At 41.5% G+C, this 22,350-nt stretch overlaps 1 protein-coding gene across 2 annotated transcripts in view; it reads right to left on the bottom strand.

Moving 5' to 3' along the window:
• Positions 1-22,350, bottom strand: part of LOC131448821 (corticotropin-releasing factor receptor 1-like) — a 55,507-nt gene that overhangs the window by 25,114 nt on the left and 8,043 nt on the right. For both annotated transcript variants that reach the window (XM_058621603.1, XM_058621604.1), the window contains exons 4-5: positions 22,002-22,127; positions 5,187-5,269 (exon numbers count right to left, since the gene is read on the bottom strand). In XM_058621603.1, the coding sequence (XP_058477586.1) occupies positions 5,187-5,269; positions 22,002-22,127 (209 nt within the window). The remainder of the gene's footprint in view (positions 1-5,186; positions 5,270-22,001; positions 22,128-22,350) is intronic.

The following is a 22,350-nucleotide window of genomic DNA, read 5'->3' as shown; positions in this document are numbered from 1 at the left end:
GAAAGAAAGAAGAAAAAAAAGAGAAAGAATCAGTCCTGTAATGAAGAGTGCAGGAGTGGCTCACACATCAGGACATAAATCAAGCAAACAGCAGGTTCTAAAATAGATCGCAGAGCCGAGAGTCGAGCCCGAGATAAGACCCACCCACCACTCGCCTCGGTCTCACAGAACGTGTGGGCCACAAGAAAACCAAACCAAACAAAGACACACACGTATCATACATTTTTTTTCTCTCTCCTTCTCCTTAAACAAACTTTAACAGTAAGCTTTTCATGCACTGATGGTTGGTTTCACTTCCTGCTCCCAGTGGGACCACAGAGAACCTGGTTCAATACAGGCTGAACTTTAAAGGGAAGCTTCTACCTCCATCCAACCAACCCCACCTCCACCCCCCACATGTCAATCACACCGCTGCAGCCTCCACTGCCACCTGGTGATTTATTTCGGCTACAAAAGAGTGCGTGAGGGGAGGGGGAAAAAATCAAATACACATTTTTAAAAGGTCAGACACTCTGCATCCATCTCCTGCGGGGATCAATCAGACATCGGACTCTGAGAGAGGAAACATTGAGGGAAGGTTCTCAGTCATTTTATTGTTTTGTTCACACTCACTCACAGATCTATGGAACTCCGGGTGTTAAATGTAGTGCATTAGTTGGACTGTTTAAGGCAGCACATATGAATCTTGATCCTGCTATATTATGTATTGTATATTAGTAAATTGCTTTGCTAATTACGTTGTGGTGGTGTTGATGGATTATGTTTTTTTTCTTTTTAATGAATGAATAAATGAATGCTACATTTATAAGTGGATAATGTTTTGATTCATCGGGGTAAATCGAGCACAATATTCTCACTGAATATTTCACCACTAAGAGTTTATTGTGTTAATAATGTTAAGCTGTTGTGAATTAGTTTGATGCTAAAGTTATTTCCAGCACAAAGTCTGGATTACAGAGATGAACTGTACAGCTTCCATGTAGATGAGGTGATTATAGGAATATCCCTACTGTAACCATGGTGATTAGCTCAGCTTAGCATTTTTATATTTCTTCTGTTCTCTATGAGCGTTATTCTTATTCATATTATTATTATTATTATTATTATCAATGCTGGGTCTCATATGTGTGTTGGTTATAAAGTGGTGGAAATAACAGAAATGAAATCAAACATGAGCTCAGTCTCTGTCCTGCTGTTGTGACAGCTGTGAATATTATGTATTAATCCTGAGCTAAAAATAGTCTCCGGCAAAAGCACTAGCTTCTAGTTTTTTTTTGTTGTTGTTTTTTTTAGAATGACTTCTAGCGTCCAGCTGTTACAGGAAAGTACTGAAAAATAGTTATCAGCACTGTACCTGGACCTGCTGAGGTTCACGGAAGTTCAACGAATATTCAGATTCAGCAGATGATCCCGACAGGCCAAACAAAAGAAAGACATTAATTATATTAAGACATAAAATTACTTCACTGGTAATTAAACATTAAGCAGCCAGTAAATTTTCATTAGCAGGCTGCAAACCCTAACTATAGAGCTGAAACAATTATTACTAAATGAATCATCAACGATTCTGATAATCGTTGAATCAGTTTGAAGCTATTTTCATGATTACAACAAGATTTCAGCATTCAGCATCGTTAAAAGAAGAACAAAAATCAAAGAAACCAAAGAAAAACAAGCTTCTCCAGTGGAAATGCATTCAAATATAAGGAAATAAAGGAGAGGCAGACACGCCACTGCTGATACGTCACTCTCTCTCCCTCACATACACTTTGCTGGTGGATATTTAATGTACATCATTTTTTTATGGTCTGTTATTGTCGCCTCTCGTCTCATGGCGCGCCCTGAAGCACTTTCCCTCTCAAACTCTGCTGCTGCTGACGTCCTAAAATCAACACAACAGGTCCAATGTTCAGCGTGAGAATAAACGCAGCAATGTTTTCTATTCGGATTGGTCGCTGTTGTACATATTTTTTTCATATGTCATCCTTAAATAATTAACAGAATAATTATATGTTCATCAGCAAGAAGACCTGGGTTCTCGACTCGGTCAGAACAAGAACCTTTCTGCATGTTCTCCCCGTGTGTGTGTGGGTTTCCTCCCACAGTCTAAAAACATGCAGATTTTGGGATTTGGGTAAATTGGATACTAAACTGATACAGTTACTAAGTGTGAGAGTGAATGTTTGTTTGTCTCTGTGTGGCCCTGTGATGGACCGGCGACCTGTCCAGCGTGTACTCCGCCTTTCGGCCTATGTCAGCTGGGATTGGCACCAGGGATTGTCGACCTTCACGCGAAGGATAAAGTGGCAGAAGATGGATGGATATAATTAGGGCTGTTGCAAAGACATCAGGGTAAAAAAAATTATCGCGATGAAAGTTTTTTCAATTATTCACGGAGAGAAAACAACAGACACTTAAAAAAATGGAGGCAAAAGACTTTAAAGTGAGGATGTGCCGTGTCTCCAAGTGTGTTTGCACAATGCATAATCACTAAATCAACATACATGCGGCACATTAAACCTTTGCCATATGCCACACTGTAAATTGACTGTGAAATTTGAACAGTATTATACTGTAAAATGCAACGCCTTCTGGAAGGAAACCAAGTGTGATCACAGCACGAGGAGAGAATGCCAGTATTACAGGAATTTACTCATCTTGGGAAGAGTAAAAACAAAACTAAGTGACCTGCCAGGACCTTGTTAGCTATCATGAACAACTTTGTTGTCATACATTGTTGATTTTACACATTGGAGGATATCTGCCAGCCTTATTGCCGTCGACAGCACGCGCGCAGTCACACCTCAACCTGCTCAGCCTTCTGTCTCAGACGCCCAGAGCTGCTTGGAGCGGGAAAACTTACTGAGTAAGAAAAGCCCTACATAATCTGCGAAAACATCAAAACATTAGGGGATTAGATGCTTGCCAAGAAAGTAAAAAGAGATAATTGTGACACTTTGGCCAATTGAATTTATTTTCCTGTCTTTTCGGACACTGTTGTAACAAAAGTTGATGAAAAGGTTATCGGAGCAAATATCAGCGGTTTGTCACAGCGAGAATTAAAACTGTCGCTGGTGAGAGGATTTTACTTTGCTGCCAAATGCAGCGATGTGCTGGGAAAGACTTCTTATTGTGTCAGGCCTTTGTAGAAGTGACCTTAATTAACCTCGTGTGGTTTAAACCCATCAGAGAGTTAGCTCATGTGAGTTCTATGATAAATAAGGTTAAAAGTATACGCCTCGGAGAACGTGGAGAGCAAGAGGAGCGGGACGTTTGGTCAAAGAAGGAGGCGACATCAGCGAATCCTCATGTCTGCACTCTCATTATGATGCTCATAAGGACTTTAAGTTGGACTTGAACTCCCTCACTCACACTGAGTTCAACAGAGTTCAACAAAACAACACAATGAAAACTGTCCCTTATTCATAATTATTAGCATCTTTAAGATGGTGGTGGCACAGTAACAGTAACTTTCTTTAAAACCTACAGTAGATTTGAATAAATAGAAAGTAATGTACTGCCAAACCGTAAATGTACAAGAATATAACCCTTTTTTTTTTTCTTCCCAAGAGCATCACGTACTGCCGCTCTGTCGCGTCCCTCAGCGTCGCCTTACAGACACAAAGGGAATCCTTCCTCGTTTAGACGCTCAGAGCAGGAAAGTATATATATTTATGATTTATTATTGGGCATCATTAATGTCTGAGTGTGAACTCACAGTGAATATCAACTAAGCCTAATCTGGATATTAATCCTTACCCTAACCTCAGTCCTTTTCTTGGCCCAAACCTCAACCTCAGAGTCAATTGAAAGCCCGCTGTAGGGATGTCCCGATACAATTTTTTCACTTCCGATACTTACTTAAACAGAGAACAATAGTCAGCAACAGTAGGTATGAGAAAAACTGACCCATTTATTATTAACCAATGGGCAACCTTCAACATAAGAATATTGTATTTTTTGCCATTTTAAGCTTCAGGACACATTTAAAACACACAAAGCTCTTGGCGTGGCTGGTTTTTGGGGTATAATTAACAAACGGAGGCTGTTGAAAGTCGACAGGTGGTGCTGGTTTGTGAAATAATGTTGTTTTAGCAGCTCGCCTCAGGATGAGCTATCGTGGTGCTAATGGCTAACTCGCGCTCGCTGTGCGGCTTCATAGCCTCTGATTTCAGAGGTTAAAGAAAAAAGTTTAACCTCTGAAATAGCAGTAGCACACACACGCTGTTGTTGTGATCATGTGGGCTCTACATGCATCCAACACGCAGAGCCCACGTGATCACAACAGGCGCTGCTGGATAGAAGTACTGGAGCGGAATGGACTGCTTGTATCGGAGCACTTATATCGGAGATTTTAGATTCAATCCGATATAATCCGATACGTGTTTTTTTGTTCGGGACATCCCTAGCCCGGTGCGTCTCTTCCAGACACGGAAATGTACCACGATTGGCTGAGGGACGTGAGAATGGGTTCAGAATACAGTAATGTACTGCACTTTCATTTCCAGTAATGTTCTCTAATTATAAAATACAGTAAGACACACAGTCATTGGCTGGGGAAACCTTACGATGAAAGTTTAAAAGTGTCTGAAAACATTTGTCCGTGGCATCTACAGCGCTCGTGACAACATGCAGATGGAAGCTGGAAAGAAAGAACAGCAGCAATCACATCCGATAAAAATGCAGAGCACAGCGGGAGTCTCCATCGCCGGAGGACAATGCTTTTCAGAAAAACAAAACAAGACAAAAAAAACAAGAAACGACTTCTGCCTTCTCCGTTTCTTTTGAGGAATTCACAAACTGAGCGGAAGTGAAATGGCTGCAGGATGACGAGCAGATTTGTACAGAAGTGTGGGTAAAATGACATTTAAAGCCGCGATAGCAGTGTTTCCTAAATGCTAATTCACAGCAGTCAATGTGCATTTGATGCTGATTCCTTCATGCGTTCCAATTTTTATGTGTGTGTGTGTGTCCTTCAGCTGCTACAGGCTCTAATAAACCAAACTCCCCCCCACCAAAAAAACATATTTACAATATAAAAGCCTTGGGTGAAACAGCAGCACTCATCTCCCACTGCTAACCTTGTATTTGCAGTTGGTTACAGATTAACACAGGGAGCTATTTCATGCCCTCATGAAAAGCCTCATTAATCAGGACCTGAGCACACAAACACACTGGAGTCTTACCAAATCGAGTATGGGCGTGCACATGGAGTAGTTGCCCTTCAACGCCCACGTCCCGTTTTCCAGACATTTCCGATAGACGTTATCTGCACAGAGAGAGAGAGAAGAGACACAAGTGAAAAAACGATTGTTGTGATTTTGTTTGTGTTGTGATTGAATCCTTTTTTTGCGTCTCACATAAGTGAATGTACGCAAGATGTGAGATCCTGCTGGCAGCGTGACCTTTTCCAAGAGATATCATTAGAGGGAAGACTTACGAAAGCTGTGATTTTTCACACGTTTGCTGTCAGGACAATGTACCACCCTCTCTGCCTAAGCACTGTGATTATTCTTTACATTTTAGACGCCAACCCCCAAACCGGGCTCATGCAACGACCAGGTGTTCGGCCCGTGTTTCTCCAACAGCAGCGTCGGTTTCAAGCTGTTTCACAACAGACGCTTCCCACGTGTTTTTGGGGGGGAAACAGGGTCGAACAATTCTTCACATAAACGCTCCGTTATTGGCAACTTTGCCGCAAGCTGTGACACTATTAAAAGGTATATTTTTAAAAAAAATTCAATCACTTTGAATCGACAGAGAGACTCTGACTGGGGTGAAACAGCGCACACACACACACACACACGCGCATTTATTTTCTATTAAAAAGAAATCATTTCTGCACACTGCAGGATAATGGGTCGGGTGCTCGGGAAGGGGGACGAATGATATTATGTAAAAAAAAAAAATGTTTCCAATGTCAAAGCACTACATTAAAAAAAACACATTAACATGACAGAGTTTAAATCATCTGTAGCATATTTCACATTTAGTATTTCTTGAAACTCATCGAAAAGGGGGCTCATGGGTGGGGGGGCACTGCAAATGAGGTCGATTAAAGAAGAAAGGAGGAGAGGTCAGGCAGGTAAAGAAATGAGGCCACTGCTTTTATGCTGTGAATAAAACATTCAAAGGTGACACTTGAGCGCTGATTCATTTAATGATTAGCAACGGCGCCAATGTGAAATCAGTTCCCTGGTGATAATACAAATAAATTGAAGTGAGCGGGGATCAGAGAACTATATTCTGGATAGTTTTTGGAGGGATTATTTCATCTTCACATCAGGATTGCTGTCGCCAGGTTCGAAGACACTGCTGACAATCAGCAGTTGGAGCACGTTCACATGTGGCAGCCAATTATTGGTCCTACCTGCAGTGAAGCATTTCTCACTGACTTATATAGACAGGTCCGACCCTGTTCTCGAGATGGGTCGCCTTCACGGGTCGTCAGGCATTTTTTTTTTCTTTCTCCCAGTGACAGGCAGAGCTGATATGGAGGAAAAACCCTGTCTCTATCCTTCACCGAGGTACAAGCGTAAAAAATAAACAACATGCAAACACTCCTGCATGGAAGCACAGGAACAGAAAATACAACCACTACCCACATTACTGCATCTGTTTTGCCCCTGTTAGAGATATTATAATATATATGACATCATTAAACTGCAGCGTAAGCTACCAACTCATTTCCAGCGATATCCAGGGTCACAACCTCTCAAGGGTCACCAGATTAAGCTGCGGGGTCACTGGATAATTAGTTGAACAGAAAGGGAAAAAGAAAAACCTGACTTCGGGAGCACATCTAATTTTGGATATTGGACCATTCGTCAGTTATTTTAAATGAAAGTGACATGTGAAAACATTTTGAAAGTGTAGGTCACAGACAAAAGGTCGAGGACGACGGCGCACAGATGTCTCAATCTGAAACACAATGAGACAAAAGAGTAGAGAGGTGGGGTACAGTAGAAAGACTCCTGTAAGTACCTGGAGCTTATGGTTAAACAACAGATCCTGATTACATCACTATTATATTCTATACTGCAGCAGAGTAGTCTTTCAGTATGTTTCCATGAAATACAGCTCTATTTAATTGGACTACTTCTCTTTGTCCCAGTAAACGAGGTGGGAATTGATTTACTGAATAAAGTACGTACTGTACTAGTTAGTGATAAGGATAATTTCTCCTTTCTGGTTCATCTTTCACATCACAGACTTGAGCTGGCAGATAGATACTAGCATAATGGGTGTCATTTTGTGTCTTGTTGACATTCTTTAACTTCAAAAATACTTCATTTCTTAAAAGAATGCTTCACCGATTTGCATTTAGCTTTGTATTACTAGAATAGTGTTAGTATTTTTGTAAAATTGTGCTTCCCAACATCAGTTTCCCCTGAGTCTTTGTTACATGCTCACCAGTGACTCGGTCCTGTTAGCGTAACTGTTAGCAAAGATGGCGGACACTTTGCTAACTGTTATGCTAATAGGACCAAGTGTCACCGGTGGGCACATAACAAAGAAAAGAATGAAGATATCTCTAAACTCGGGGGAAACTGAGGTTGGGAAACACATTTTTTTTTTTTAAAAACCTTGTCGCATGAATTCAGTGTCGTGTTGTTTTCTTCTCACGTGAACCAGCTTCTTCTTTTACCTCCGGGTCAAAGGAAGAGTGGCGTGCGTTCTGCTCAAATGAAATCAGTGCCGCCGCGCTCAGTGATTTCTGTTCAGCCGGAAAAAACAATCAGCCGATCGAGATCCTCAACGGTGGCATTAAACGCGAGGAAAAAAGCCAGAAACGTTTGGACGTGGCTGAACCAGCTGCTCAGGTTAGCGTCGACTCACTTATGCTCAAACAGAAGCTACGACATTCTACAACTATCTTCACTAATTTTTTTTTTTTTTACAAGAATAAATGCAAATGATAACACAAAGTCCTATTTTATTCCCTGATTGTAGTCTGCAGGTGTTCATTTATGTATGTATGTGTATATTTCCTCTTTTATGTAACTTTTTTATTTATGTGAGCTCTCATGTCCCTATGTTTTTTAATTTTTATTCTTATAACAACAACCTACCAAGGGACGACAGGCAGAAATTAGCCCATGGCATCTTAACGTTTATTAATATGCATTGTCCCCTATTTACATAATTGTGATTAAAAAATAAAGAACTGCTTAGATTTTACACAGACTGAAAAATATGTAAGTGTCATGAAGCTTCAAGTCTGTTAGTGTTTTTGTTTGTGTTAGTTTAGTCACGTTAAGTTCATGTCACTTTTGGTGTGGGTTTAGATTTTCACTTCCCCTTTTATTTTGGTAAATGTCATGTCTTCCTGTCGCGTGGTTCCATCAGTTATTTTGACACATCTCCCCTAAATTCCCTCTTGCACTTCACCTGGTGATCCTTAAGTAATCACTCGCACCTGCCCTTCATTCCCTCTCCCCTACATAGTGTCCCCAGTTCCTTTGTCATTTGCCAGTGTCGTTTATGCTCGTAGAGTTCACGTCTGATCCGCAAGTGCCAAGTTAAGTCTTGTTTGTTCTCCTGTAAAGAAGTGATTTTGATTTCTTCTAGTTTAGTTCTTTCCTTCTGAAAATAAGTGATTTTGATTTCTTCTAGTTTAGTTATTTCCTTCTGAAAAGAAGTGATTTTGTTCTTGCCTGCCATCTCAAGAGAAAAATAAAGTCTCTTGAATCATTTGTCGTGTCTCCTGTCTCGTGCATTTGGGTCCAAGCAGTGTAATCTCCGTTCCTAACAGTAAGTTTTTTTTTTTTTTAACTGTATTATTTGATGCCACTATTCCTTTTATGCTTTACTACCACCTACCAGTTTCTTTGCAATTAAATGTCTTTTCTTTGAACGCACACTTACACAGTAACATCTGGCATCTTGGATATTTTTGAAAACATCCCCATCGCCATTACCACACAAGAGCAACGTTTTTAATCGGTGTATTTTAAGCTGTAAAAACACCAAAGGGATAGAAGAGCAAAAAAAGCAGACAATCATCTATCTAAAGTGTCCACATTAGTGAGTGCTCATACTGAGATGGAGGCGGATAAACCCATAAAATGCATGTTTTAATAAATTTTTTTTTGGGTAGGGTCAAAGATAAAAACAGGACTGGGTCACCTCGGTACAATAATGTGAAATGAGTGAGGGTAAAAATAGCATGTTGACAGAGTGTGGGGGGGGCTGTCATCCCCAATTAAGACTACCTAGCTGGTGATATTCCCTAAACCCCAAATGCAATATCCTGGAGAGCTTTCAAATTTGTCTGTGGAGAATTATGTCAAAAGTGGAAAGCTGAGATTGACACAGTGATGGAGCAGTGGCTGTGTATCACTAACACAACTCTATTTTAGTACTTTATTAGTTTAGCATTCATGGCCCCCGCCACCGAGAGGGGTGTGTTTTCTTTAATAACGCGAGACGTTGCATCTGCGGTGACATAGTTACATGTCTTCATAGTTCTGATGTGAACTCACGTCTTTAAGATTCGGGAGAACGGTCCATTTTCTACCATCTGACTTGTACCCAGCAATATTAAAGTGTTCCCATAAGTCATAACTGAGAGTGATTCACATGACACTGAGACACAGAATACCCTGCTTGCTTAACCCTTATAGCACATTCCATTTCTATGATAAAACATAGTGTATATACAGAGGCTATAAGAATGTGCAAAAGAGGGTCTTATTGTTTTTTCCGCAAAACCTATTGGCTATCTTGCAAAATATAAAATGAACCATAACTTTGACTCAACAACACATACAAACACTATTACAAAAAATTAGCATGCAGTACATTTTGTAAAGCCTGCATATGTGACCTATCAACACACACACACACCTGGATGTCCATATAAGGAGTTGCCCATTATTCCCACGGCAATTTACCAAGGGAGCGTCCGTGAGAGCACTTACGGTTGAGATCATGTGACGGGGTTGGCCGGCACCCATACAAAGAATACAAGGATGCACACACGGAGGTGAACTCCTGGCGAGACATCACCACTTGATGATTGAGTATGCATGAATGCAGCCCCTCATTCTAGTATGAAGTATAGACTGTATGAATGACATTCACAGACTTCTACAACCAGGCTCCTATTGGACAATACCAGCTCTCTAGTGTCCACTCATATGTGCCGTGCTTTAATCATCTAGTTTCCTCTAAATGTGAACATTAAAAACTGACATCATGCTCTATTGAAGAAGACCTGGGACGAGCAACTGAGGCCATGATGTTGTCTATGTACAGTGCCTTGAGATAATGTATGTTATGATTTGGCGCTATACAAATAAAATTGAATTGAATTGAATTAACTCAATCAGTTTGTTTTCCCATTGACTTGCATTGAATCAGAGTTCTTTAATCAATACATTGCCCCCCTGGTGGCTAACTAGCTGGGCTTCATTTTTTCAAACAGGACAACTATGTCCATTTTCATATACAGTCTATGGTGAGAATGGAACCATAGCCATGTGAGCATTGTGCTGAAAGGTACGGCAGTTCTCTAACACAAAAACACAAAAAGTATGATCAAGGCTTTACATGGCGTGTTTCCACTGAGTGGAGCGGTTCAGTATGGTACAGATTTTTTTTGCGTTTCCATAAGAAATAGAACCAAAATAACTGGCCCCAATTTTTTGTCGGAGAGGAGAGCTGCTGGATGTCCTCCTTTGTTGTCTGCTGTGTTGCTGCGTTCAATGCAGTTGTTGTCTGTTGTCACCGGAACAACGTCGCGCTACGTATCTCGCTGACGTGGCCATCGGGCACAGTGCACACCCCGCCTACCAAGTAAAGCAAGCCTGACTTGCATGAGGGCTTTACCATTTTAAACCCTATCATACTGTACCAAACTGAACTGTACCATGATAGTAGAGCCTTAAAGATGTGCATAAATTAACAGTCTTCCATACTTGGCTTACAGATGTGAGATCAATATAAACTCCTCACTCGGCGAGACAGCAAATAATACATCCCCATTAATGTTGAATTACTCCTTTAATGGATCACTTTAAGTAAATCAAATGTAAGTGGCGATAATGTGATCATGGAAGCGTTTGCTTGGTTCAGATTGGACTTAATGAGGTCTCTTGAACCCCCAAAGTCTTTCTGTCGCTCGCTCTCTCGCTCTCACTCTCACTTTATGAATATTACAGAGCACACTTTCACTAGCACATGTACTGTAACATGACATTCATGCATTACATGCATGGATAACATGAAATTTCATACTGTGCCTCTCCTTTATTGTCGTAGTGCACCACAGGAGTAGGATTCGCCTTCAGTCCTCGGGGAGGGTGCAGGAAACGGGGCATGGACGGCGTCATAAAACCCCCATTTGCATGTGTCACAGGGCTCAAGGTCCCCTAAAATATCTGCTGACTTCATCCGGAGGCTGCTGCCAAACGGGTGACTTGCCAGAATCGACATCAACATCTGACACGTTTGTATTTGGGGCATCGCAGTGCTCAAGGTAGATTTCCTTCTGCACCATATTCATTTTAATCTCTGATTGGTGACGGCTGGCCATTGTTCCGTTCCTGAATGTGTGTTAAAAATGGCGGCCGGCGTGTGCCAGGTGCTAAATCCTCCCCTTGGAAACAGGAGCTCGACATATATGTGGATGGAACACATGGCAACCCTCCAAGCTCCTCTGGCTATATGATCCTCTTTTCATTTCATTTCCTCACACTGCAAACACACAGCTTAGTAACAACCATGACTGAACAGAGGGATTTCTCTGCGGGGTTAAAAAAAAAGGAAAGACCACAACAGAGCAGAAATGTATAGCTGTAATTGCACGCCCCGCACGAGCAAACGCGCTGACCCACATTTAGTCACACGTGTTTAACACATCAACACGTCAGATCAATGGCTGCGGCTAAGAAGCTCCCGCCTCTGTAATTAACAGCAGCATCAGCAGGAAAGAAAATGACACATTATTATCATTATTATTATCATTATTGTTATCATGACATAAGAACAAACCCCAAAGGTTTCTGGCTCTGTTGTTTCAATATTTATTTTACCCTTATTACACATCCCCACAGTCAGTACTTAAATAGTTATGATCTGAGATTAAAAAAACAAGTAGACACGAGAGAGAGAGGGCACAAGAAAAGCCCCGTTTCTACCACACACTTCAGTTCAGTACTTTTACCCATTTATTTGCATCAAAGGTGGGGAAGGCTGAACCCGATCTGCACCCGGCCGGCCCACTTTTTTGACACCCTTTTGTTGGGAGAGATAACACAGTGGTCCAGCAACTGTGCTTTAGAAATCAAATTTCCTACTACAAAGTCTGTCCATATGATTTCTTTAAATCACTATTCCTCCTCATCCGCTCATAACCGATTAATCTGTCGATTATTTTCTCGATTAATCGAGTAATCATTTATTCCATGAATTGTCAGAAAACGTTAAAAGAAATGTTGATCAGTGTTTGTTAAACCTGGAAATCATTTTTTGGTCCACAAACCAAAATGATTCACTTCTAATGATTTCTTTGTTCTACGGAGCAAAGAAGAAATGAAGAAAATATTCACATTTAAGAAGCTGAAACACTCAGAAATCTAGTTTTCATCATGAAAAAAAAGCTTCAAACGGATGAATCGACTATCAAAATAGTTGACGAGTAATTGTTTCAGCTCTAATTCATCCATCCAATCAATCGGATTATGCTTTTAAATGAATGCAGGAAGGACCGTCTAATGTTACACTTAAAATTATATTTACCATTATTTAAGAGTCAGAAGACACTTTTATCATTCATTGGTCGTCTTTAAATTTTAATACTTTTAAGTGGGTGCCTGAATACTGGGGCTCCACCACAAACAACTCTCTTCCCTCTCGGCTCCAGCCAGAGAAATTAACTATTAAAGTCTTAAAAGGGAAGCAGTTTCCACATTTTCTTTACAAAAAAAAACAAAACGGCAAATGTTCCGGTTTCACAGTTTCACGTGTGATCTCAAAGCATGCTGCCCTGGCAAAAAAAAAGAAGAAGAGAGAAATGTACTGGAGAGTGGTCTTCAGGGCACTGAGGGGAGTGAAGCCAGCTCTCATGCTGGCTCCATGTTCTGGCTCCCCTCTCGTTTGGCACTGAATGAGGAGACGTCTCCGAGGTTTACTGTGTGCAGTCTGTTTTGAAGCGAAGTCAACAGAGAAAAGGATCCTCTGCTTATCTATTAGTAAGTGCTTAAAAACACACACACAACAACGACAGGGTTATGTGGATAAAATCTGTCCCATATTGAAATGAAAGACATTAGGGCCCCTTGACACGATTTGATTTATTATGTGTCCATTCAATTTGGATTGCAGTTGTGATTTAGTGCAGTGATACACATATTCAGCAGTAACAATAGTTTCCCTCCTTAAACCAAAATCGAACGCTCCATTAGCCCATGACTGATAAATCCAAAATCAAAGCACATTTAGCACACAAAACATTTAGTTGTTCCTGCTGATAATAAAGAAATATGTTCAGTCCATGTAGAAAACAAAAGTGTTTTTAGCTTTGCTGACTCACTGAACCAAACGCTGTAATAATCAAATAAAGTCAAATGCTGCATCAACATGAAAAGAGGGAGACTAAAAATATAAATTTTCAGAACCCTGGATTGCAGATAACACTGATTAATAGATTCTATCCATCAACCTAGTAGAAATATCGCGATTCTGGGGCAGAGGAAAAAACAACAACCTCTATTTAGCCATGTTTGATAGCACATGATGTTGTAATAGATCTTCCTCATCCGAAAACAGCAAAAAACCTTGCACAGGAACAAGGGGACATTTGTTTCTTTTACTCTGCTGCACCTTTTATGAGCGGCTGCAGTGATGGATGAACGCGCTGCCTGCAAACAGCAACACATTTTCCATTTCCTCACTTGTCTTCACACCAAATCATACGAGACAAGTCGGAGACATGATAATAAATCCGCGTCGTGCGGACGTAATGAGGTACATTGACAATGAGGTATCTCTTTGTCAATGTGCATTTTCTACAACACGTTATTATTATTATTATTATTATTATTGCTATTATTACTATTATTAAGAACGTCAAAGTTTTACCCAAAAAACACAAGAAGTACCCTGACACAAAATGCTGCTCATCACATCATGCTCAGATCTCCCCCTTTCGCCTCTTTAATATTTGATGTCCCCCATCTTCACGCTCACATGGATTCATGAAGTCATAAGCGGCACATGCTCTACCGCGCCCATGCTCAATCAGCAAAAAAAAAAAAAAAAGGAAGATGCACTGCGTTCTCTGTGAGTGAGCAGGAGGGTGGAGCCGGGGCGAAGGCTCCGTCACCCTGATGACCGGCCAGCACTACACTCTAAATAAAACCCGTGGCCTCCTCCTCCCTCCTGCTCCTCTTCCTCGCAGAGAAATGGGTTTCCACACAGACAAACTTAAGACGCTGCCCCACACACACATCTACAAACACATATCCCTCTGGGGACCATTAAGGGAAAGTTAAGCTTGGCTACAAAGGGGGGGGGGGGGGGGTTTGTGGGTGTGGCGAGACGTACAAGACACTTACGACTGAGGCTGAGTCACAAACCCGCAGGTGGGGTGGTGGGGTGGGGGGGGGGGGGGGGGGTAGGGGGGGTAGGGGGGGTTGACAGCAGCACCACAGGCAGGCACATGTCATGAATCAGTGGTCTGGACAACACAGTCTGGACATCTGTCTTCTCCTCTGTGCATATTTGTTTGGCAACACGCTGCTTCGGTCCGAGAGCCGCAGAGATATCGAGGAGCTTGTATCACTCGTATCTGTCGCTCCCGCCGATAAGTCTCCGGCAGACAGATTAACTTAATTGCATCCTGAATTTTTACAGATTCAGGATGACAGATTAACTTAATTGCATCCTGAATTTTTAAACGACAGACCTGGATGTTTTCCAATCATTCGTTTCTGACCATTCTCTCTTTCTCTGAGCTCTTCATCCCCCACCGTTGTGTTGTTTGTCCTTAAACCTTAAAGTTTTATACGGAGAGATGCTTTTAAAGATCCAGTGAGTGCATAAGCCTGTTCCCCAAAATGTCAAACTACTCCTCTAAGGATAAAGGGTTAGACGTTCATTTTTGGACATGAAAGTCGCGTCCGTGATTAGATTAAATACGTAATCTGACGTGACACTCAAAGGTTGCCGATTGCTTCGTGGAAAACACATGACCGTTCTTGAAAACGTGGTGCGGCGTCAAACTAATCATTTTAGTCTTATAAGAGATTCAAGTTTTAATCTTTTTTTCTTTCTTGAAAAAGGCCAGACAGACAGATATTTGATGTTTATTCTGCTGCTGATATTCCTGGAGTTAAAGTGAAGCAGGTTTTTTTTATGGCTTTTAGTTGTATGTATGATGAACAGCTCGGTAATGGGGAGAATACATTTGCGCAAGAGCATTTCTGCTCCAGTTGTACAACTGTTCCTAGAACTATTAGCGAGTGACCTTGCCTCTAAAAGTCTCAAAATTGACCGTTTATAAGCACATAAAAAAGGGCAATGGTTGCACGCCTCTTAATCTCGTGCATGTGCTGATTTAGAGGCTGAATAAACACCATCGCTTCTACAATAATCCATCCTATCCTAAGTAAGGTATGTCAGCTACCACTGGAGATCAGGGTTTTCCAAATCTCCTGCAGTGACACCGCTCCAGCTGCGGACCCGGTGCCAACATTGGCTCTGAATGTATTTGAGGTCTGATGAAAGGTTTTTTTTAGTGGATTCTGGTTGTGCGGGGGTTAAAACTTTGGCCTGGAGTTTATTTATCTTGATAAAATCAGTAATGTTGTGATGAAATAGAGGGGGGGGGGAAAATCATGTAAACTCACTGCTATTTATGACTCAGTAACTTAAGTCAAAGATCTAAGTTTAGAAATCTGGCACTCTGATTTATGGGACTGTTTTATTATCCGGCTATTAAGGCAGGGCCAGGGTTCAAACCTCACAACCACACCGACATGTGGCTGAGCTGGACCACATGAAAGTGTTGATCATTATTGTTAATAATCATAACAATAATGACAATAATAATAATAATAATAATAATACTAGAAATAATAATAATAATGATGATAACAATAATAATAATTTTAACGATAATGATAATAATAATAAAGAAACACTACAGTAAATGTAAGTACATGTCCATACAATAGTCAAATGAGTTGCTTTGGAAACAGAAGTTACACACTGGAGCTTTAAAAGCAAGACACAATCTGGGTATAAGCAAGATCAAACTTTGTTCAATCATACTGTAGCAGGATATACATCAATATAAGGTTATAAACAAACGGAATGTTTTATCTGAGATATGTGAAATAATCCCGTTTTCTGTCAACTAATCAACTGACATTGGTCAAAATAACTGTCAACACTGACAGTGTTTATTTTTGGTTTGTTTTTGGACAGTTTGGGCCCAAGCGGCTCCTTCTACAATAAAACATAGATAAGGTTCATTATCGTCAATCAAGCTCTGAAAAGTCTAGATAAAAATAGTGTTGAGTTTTGAAAGCTTCATTGATCTCTGCTTTGTAAAAACTAATTTTCAAACGTGTCAGCACCAGAGCCCACTGGGGCTAGAGCCGACTGTAAAATACCAACACCGCAGAACCATATTCGGGCAATCGGCTTTCTCCATCAAAAGGAAGTCACATATGGAATTCAACACCTGATGAAATAAAACTGATAAAAGAGTTCAAAACTTCCACTGTAAAGGTCAAGAACTGGCAGAAAACAAAACAAGGTTGGACCGGTATGAGGTGTACGAGTGTGTGTGTGTGTGTCTGTGCATATGAGAAATATGTCTTATATTAGTGTCGCTTTTACTGTACATGTGATACTCTCTTTATTTCTGAAAAGCCCAGCCAAGGACAGGAGTTGCAAACTAGCAAATACACTCTATGTGCAGTACATCAGATGCACTCTATGTCTCACTGCTTTGGCCCTGATAAATAAAGATGAACTGAATTGAATTGTAGACGTTACAGGTGTCCCTTACACGGCCACCTGTCCACTGTGTGGTTAGTCCACAGCCTTTTTGTTTCCCGAAACAGCAGCGGGGACATAAATAACTTTTTAGAGTCGGAATTTAAGATCAGTTAACTTGTCCGTGAATCCTTCAGTGGATTTGTCTTCAGCTTTGCAAGTTGAGACGCTCTTACTCGTGCAGCTGAACCCTGCAGTAATCTCCCTGTGGGTGTGAGGACAGCAGATACATCCACTCCAGCTCTTAAGTGCCCACTCTAGCCTCCGTACTCTGCCCTCGTCTTCACCTAAAGCCATTTGTTTCTAATACTATAAGTATTATTTGTCGTGTTGGTCTTTGGGATTTATCTGTTTCATCCTCAAGTCTAAATATTCTTCTTACCATCATGTGCTTTGTGTATTGATTCACACGGAGTTTCTTTTTAATTTGATCCCACCATGTGTTCCTCTCAACAAAAACATTACTTAGGTAATTAAATAGAATTAAAACACACTACACATAGAATCACCACATCATTACAGCCGCAGTAAAAAAAGACATAATACAAGGTACATGGTGTATATGTAAATTAAGATTGTTGTTCACTTACCAGTTCATATCACAAATGTTTCCTCTCTTTAAAAAGCAGAGAGTGCTTTTTCTTTTGAGCCTGACAAACTCGGCTTCAAAATATTTACTCATGAAATGGAGCAAAACTAATTAGACTCCGTCTGTTAAGTGCTTTATCGAAATTCTTTGATTACTTTGGCTTAGACCAAAAAAAAAAGAAAAAAAACATATTGTCACTCGAGGCAAAGCATCCAATCTCTCAGCAGTAAATGAGCGAAGAGCGTCTTTTTTTCTGATTCTGGTTTTTCCACTTGTAAAAAAACCTCGACGTGCTTGTGGCCTAAACGAGTTCCTCTCATCTCGTCGTTGGAATGTGAAGAAATGAAGAGGCAGACGTTAAGGGATTATATTTATAAAGTGTTTGTTCAGCTGAGGTGAAACCACAGACACTCACGTCCTGCACAAACATACAAAACGACATCTGACGCGCAGCTGCTTTGCTCTAAATAATTGTCTTTAAAAAGTGACTAAAAAGGACTAAAAAGTGAGAAAAAAATTAAATAAAAATGATAGCTACTATCATTTTTATTTTATTTTTTTCTCCCTTTTTAGTCCTTCTAAATACTTGATTGTCACTTTGTCGTGGCGTGACAGACTTTCCGGCGAGACCGCGTTCAAGGTTTCTTTATATACAGGGGCCTCCTCTCTAATCCATCAGTCACAGATCACAGGGGTGAACAACCCAGACGCACGAGTCAGACAGACACAGGAAGCAATCAAGTGAGACAGCGACTCTCGGCTTTAAAGCGGGGTCAGTCACCCAGTGACGTAGAAACTGGCAACGACAGAGGAGGGAGCGGAGGCGCTATCGATAGGGGGCGGTGAGATAAGGTGTGGTTAATCTGGGAATACACAAGGACAGGAAATACAACTGTATATGATGCACAAGAGCCTGTATGGTGATGTTTCCCTGCTCCAACACACCTGATTCAAATGAAGGGCTCGTTAACAGGCTTAGCTCCAACACACCTGATTCAAATGAAGGGCTCGTTAACAGGCTGTTAACGAGCCATTCATTTGAATCAGGTGTGTTGGAGCAGGGACACACCTGAAACATGCAGGGCAGCGGACACAGAGGAACCAGGATTGGGGAAACACTGCTATAAAGTAAGTAAACCTCTAATGACTGAAAAAATATGAAAAAAATATGAGAAAGTTCACAAAAGTTAAAAGCTAACCACAAGAAAATCATAGTCCAGCAGGAGCCAATCATGAGGGTCAACCGGGCTGAAAGCTGTGTTCATGGTCGGCGCGGCGCAAAAAGCAAGCGCTGCAGCAGCACTCGCGAGAGCAACTGACTGACAAATGAGCGGCAGGTGGACCATTACAAATCAACTCCAAATGTAATGATCAATCTGGGAGACAGGAGATTATATGCAATCTTTCCTAGAGTAGTAAAAGAAAAAGGGAGGGATTAATGAATTATTCAAATTCGTCTCGAGGGAAACAAATGACTGAACCAAATTTAACGGCGATTCATCCAGTATTTGTTGAGATATATCAGTGTGAAGGGAAGTGGCGCCGCCCACTTCTTGTTCACCGCACGATTCTGACTGGGCAGAGAACACTCTAAACACCTAATGTTGTAATGAATAGGTAAAGCAGATATTTCCCATTGTACTCGAATCTCCCACGACCCATCTGTGAGTCCTGACCCAGCAGTGATCCAATATAAGCTGCAGTTTAATGAGCATAAACCCCCTGAATCAAAATGAGAATTAGCGGTGTCTGAATCGATGTCCGGTGAGAACATGTGAGGTCACGGAGGTCACCTGCCTCTCAAATCAAATGTACGGAGTGTATCGAGTGGCTCATACACGCTTTTCTTTTGACTTCTCTGACCTCACTGGTGAAAACTCACTATTCAGCAATGACTTATAATAAATTCATACTAATATGCTGCATTTGTCATACATGACTCACGACCCAGTAAGGCTATCATATGTTCCCAGTTTGCCGCACCTCGCCTGTACAAGGTTTGGTTGGTTGTCCATTACAATATAGTACCTCCTCAATGTGGGCGGAGTCACCACAGCACGGCTACAGTTTTACACGCGACACACACAAACTAGTGACTAGTGACTCGTAGAGCAGGTGTTTTTAGTGTAGCTGAATCGTTAGAATCAGCTAATTTAAAAGATGATGTCAGTACTTCCTTCATGACACCAGACTCCTCTGTTAAATATCGAGATTTTTAGGCATTTCTTTGGCTTAATTGTTGGAGATTAGCGCCAGTTTTCATCATTTTTAAGTCTTTTTAACTCATCTACAGTTCGGCATCGTTCGGCTTGATTCTTGTGTCGGAAGTCTTGCTCGTGCCTCTTCCTGTTACGACACTCTCTGATCAATCAGTGGACGGCAGTCTGCTGATGTCACACATAGTATCGGCCGTGCCGTGCCGTGCCGTGCCGAGTCGAGTAGCACTAGTAGAAAAGGGGCTATAGAGGACTTAAATATTCAATGTGATTGAATCAGCCTTAAATTTTCATGTACCGAAAAACGTCACCATCTTGTGTCCAGAGCTATTGTTCTTTGCTGATGGGCAAAGCTCTTGGGTGCCTGAACAGAGATTATGGTAATCCTGAAGGTGAAATGAACCTCGCAGTGTCAAATTACCGGTGAGCTGCAGCTAAATTACATCCAGTTTCTCTTTCTCTCTCTTTTTCTCTTTCGTGGCTGATGAGGATCCTGTGGGTGTTTTGGACTCAAAATTACCAAGAAACACATTTGCTTTAATCTCATAAATTTGCTTAATTGTGTTTACAGTGTATCCCATGGGAGTGTTTGTGTTACCTTCACCATGCCCCACATACAGTAGATACACATCACAGGCTACAGATCTTTGTTAAGATTGGAAATCACCGCCAGGAAAAGAAAATGTTTGAATACCTTCCCATGCAATAATTGGATATCATTATAAAACTCCTTCCTATTCATTGTCTTAATTAAAATGTGAATTAAACATGACTCGCATATAGGAGTTTGACGCTTTACAGCACGTTTCAGGGTAATTGCAATCTCCGTTTTATTCTCACAGTACAGATGTTACGTTATGAAAGTTTCACCATATTAGTTACACGAATTAAACATGACTCTTTTTAAGACAAAACCCAATCTACATTTGAGTCTGAAGAAAAACAGAGTTCATGTCTCTGGCTGTTTATACGAAACTCTCATGTTATGTTTCATGTTATCAGTCAGCGTCGTTCCCATTCATTGTTTAAAATAAAACATATTTTATAGACAGAGGACAGGCATACCAGGCAAATGCTTGGAGCCACTAAGATAAGGGTATATTTTCACCGACGTTTACATCCTAACCCCCTTAATGTGACCTATTAAAGAGTAGTGTCATAAAGCGTCACTTCTGAGGCCCCCAAACAAAACATAAATAACAAGTGGGCCCCCCAAAAGCTGGCCCGATTAGCCCCTTAAACCTCACTAATATGGAGCTCACCACTACTCCAGCAAAACCCCCTTAATGGGGCCCCTTCTGACTGGTGGGAGGATCGGGGAGAAAAGGTCTCACCTCTGAAAACACGCTGACCAGCCTGAGCCATGACCTTGACTGACCAGTGGCAGTAACGAGCCCCTCACTATTGAAGCCTGCTGCAGTCAAATGGGAAGAAGTGTGGGCCTGACAGGTTACAGGGGCCCCAATTAGCTTCTTCGCCCGTGCCCCCCCCCTGCTTCTCCACGGCGACGGTAACCCAGTGTCAGAGGGTAACGAGCGAGGCTGGGGCTAGAAACACGGTGCGGCGGCCTAATCGTAAACTAAAGACGGTGGTGCCACGCGGCAACATCACAGCGATCCAAACAGCGTTTGAAGACGCTTCACTTCAAGACAATCTCAGTAGTATTCACCACCAGAGGAGAACATGGATGTCTGCACAGAATTTCTTTGCAATCCCTCCAATAGTTGCTGGCACTAACAGGCACTGCCGTCCCCAGAGCCACTCTGCCGAGCATTTCTCAAAACACTCATAAAATATTAATTTTTACCTTTGTGGAATTCCTTTTGGTCTTCTGTTCTGTTTATTCTTTTCTTTACAAAAAAGAGCAACGGACAGTGTAATTGGCAGTGCACATCATTTTGCTGTAGCAATCAGGTGAGGAGTTTGACCTTCTAAAGAAACTGGTGAGCACAGGAGTTCAACAATAGTTCAGTGTCAGAGCAGGAACATGAAGCAGTTTCTCTGCAGAGACATAAATGACTCTGTGTTGATGAGGCTCGGGAACATTTCCCTTTAACCGCGTCACTTGTTTGAGGACAAAAGCGAGATTTCGGGACAGTAGTTTTGTGTGTTTCTCACTGAAATGAAATGAAATCCCTTCCTTCATAATCTATTACGGTTGGAAGGCGGAGAGCGTTGTTACTTACTGGTTGTGTTGTACTTGACACCGTTCAAACTCTCCGGACAGGGTCGCGACACCATCTGGCCCGTGCTGCTCCTGGGCCAGCAGGTGCCGATGCCATCGATCGAGATGTCACAGTAGAGTCCGGAGCCTGAATTGGGGGTAAAGAGGAGCATCAGACACGTAACATTCCTGACATGGCTGAGGACTACATTTAGCCATGCTGGAATTCTAGCAATGCCTCAATGATCTTGGCAGTGAATTGTGGCGCTGAGTCGCTTGTTTGTGCACGCGAGCTTTAATGATTTCTCCTGCACTTTGCTTTGCATAACTGTGCTTCGCTGTGTCGGGGCTGAACGCCGTCTCTTGTGGCA

The sequence above is a fragment of the Solea solea genome, chromosome 21 (assembly GCF_958295425.1).
Source record: "Solea solea chromosome 21, fSolSol10.1, whole genome shotgun sequence".
NCBI lineage: Eukaryota > Metazoa > Chordata > Actinopteri > Pleuronectiformes > Soleidae > Solea > Solea solea.
Note: the sequence above shows the minus strand (reverse complement) of the source record. Positions and strands in the feature narration are given on the sequence as shown.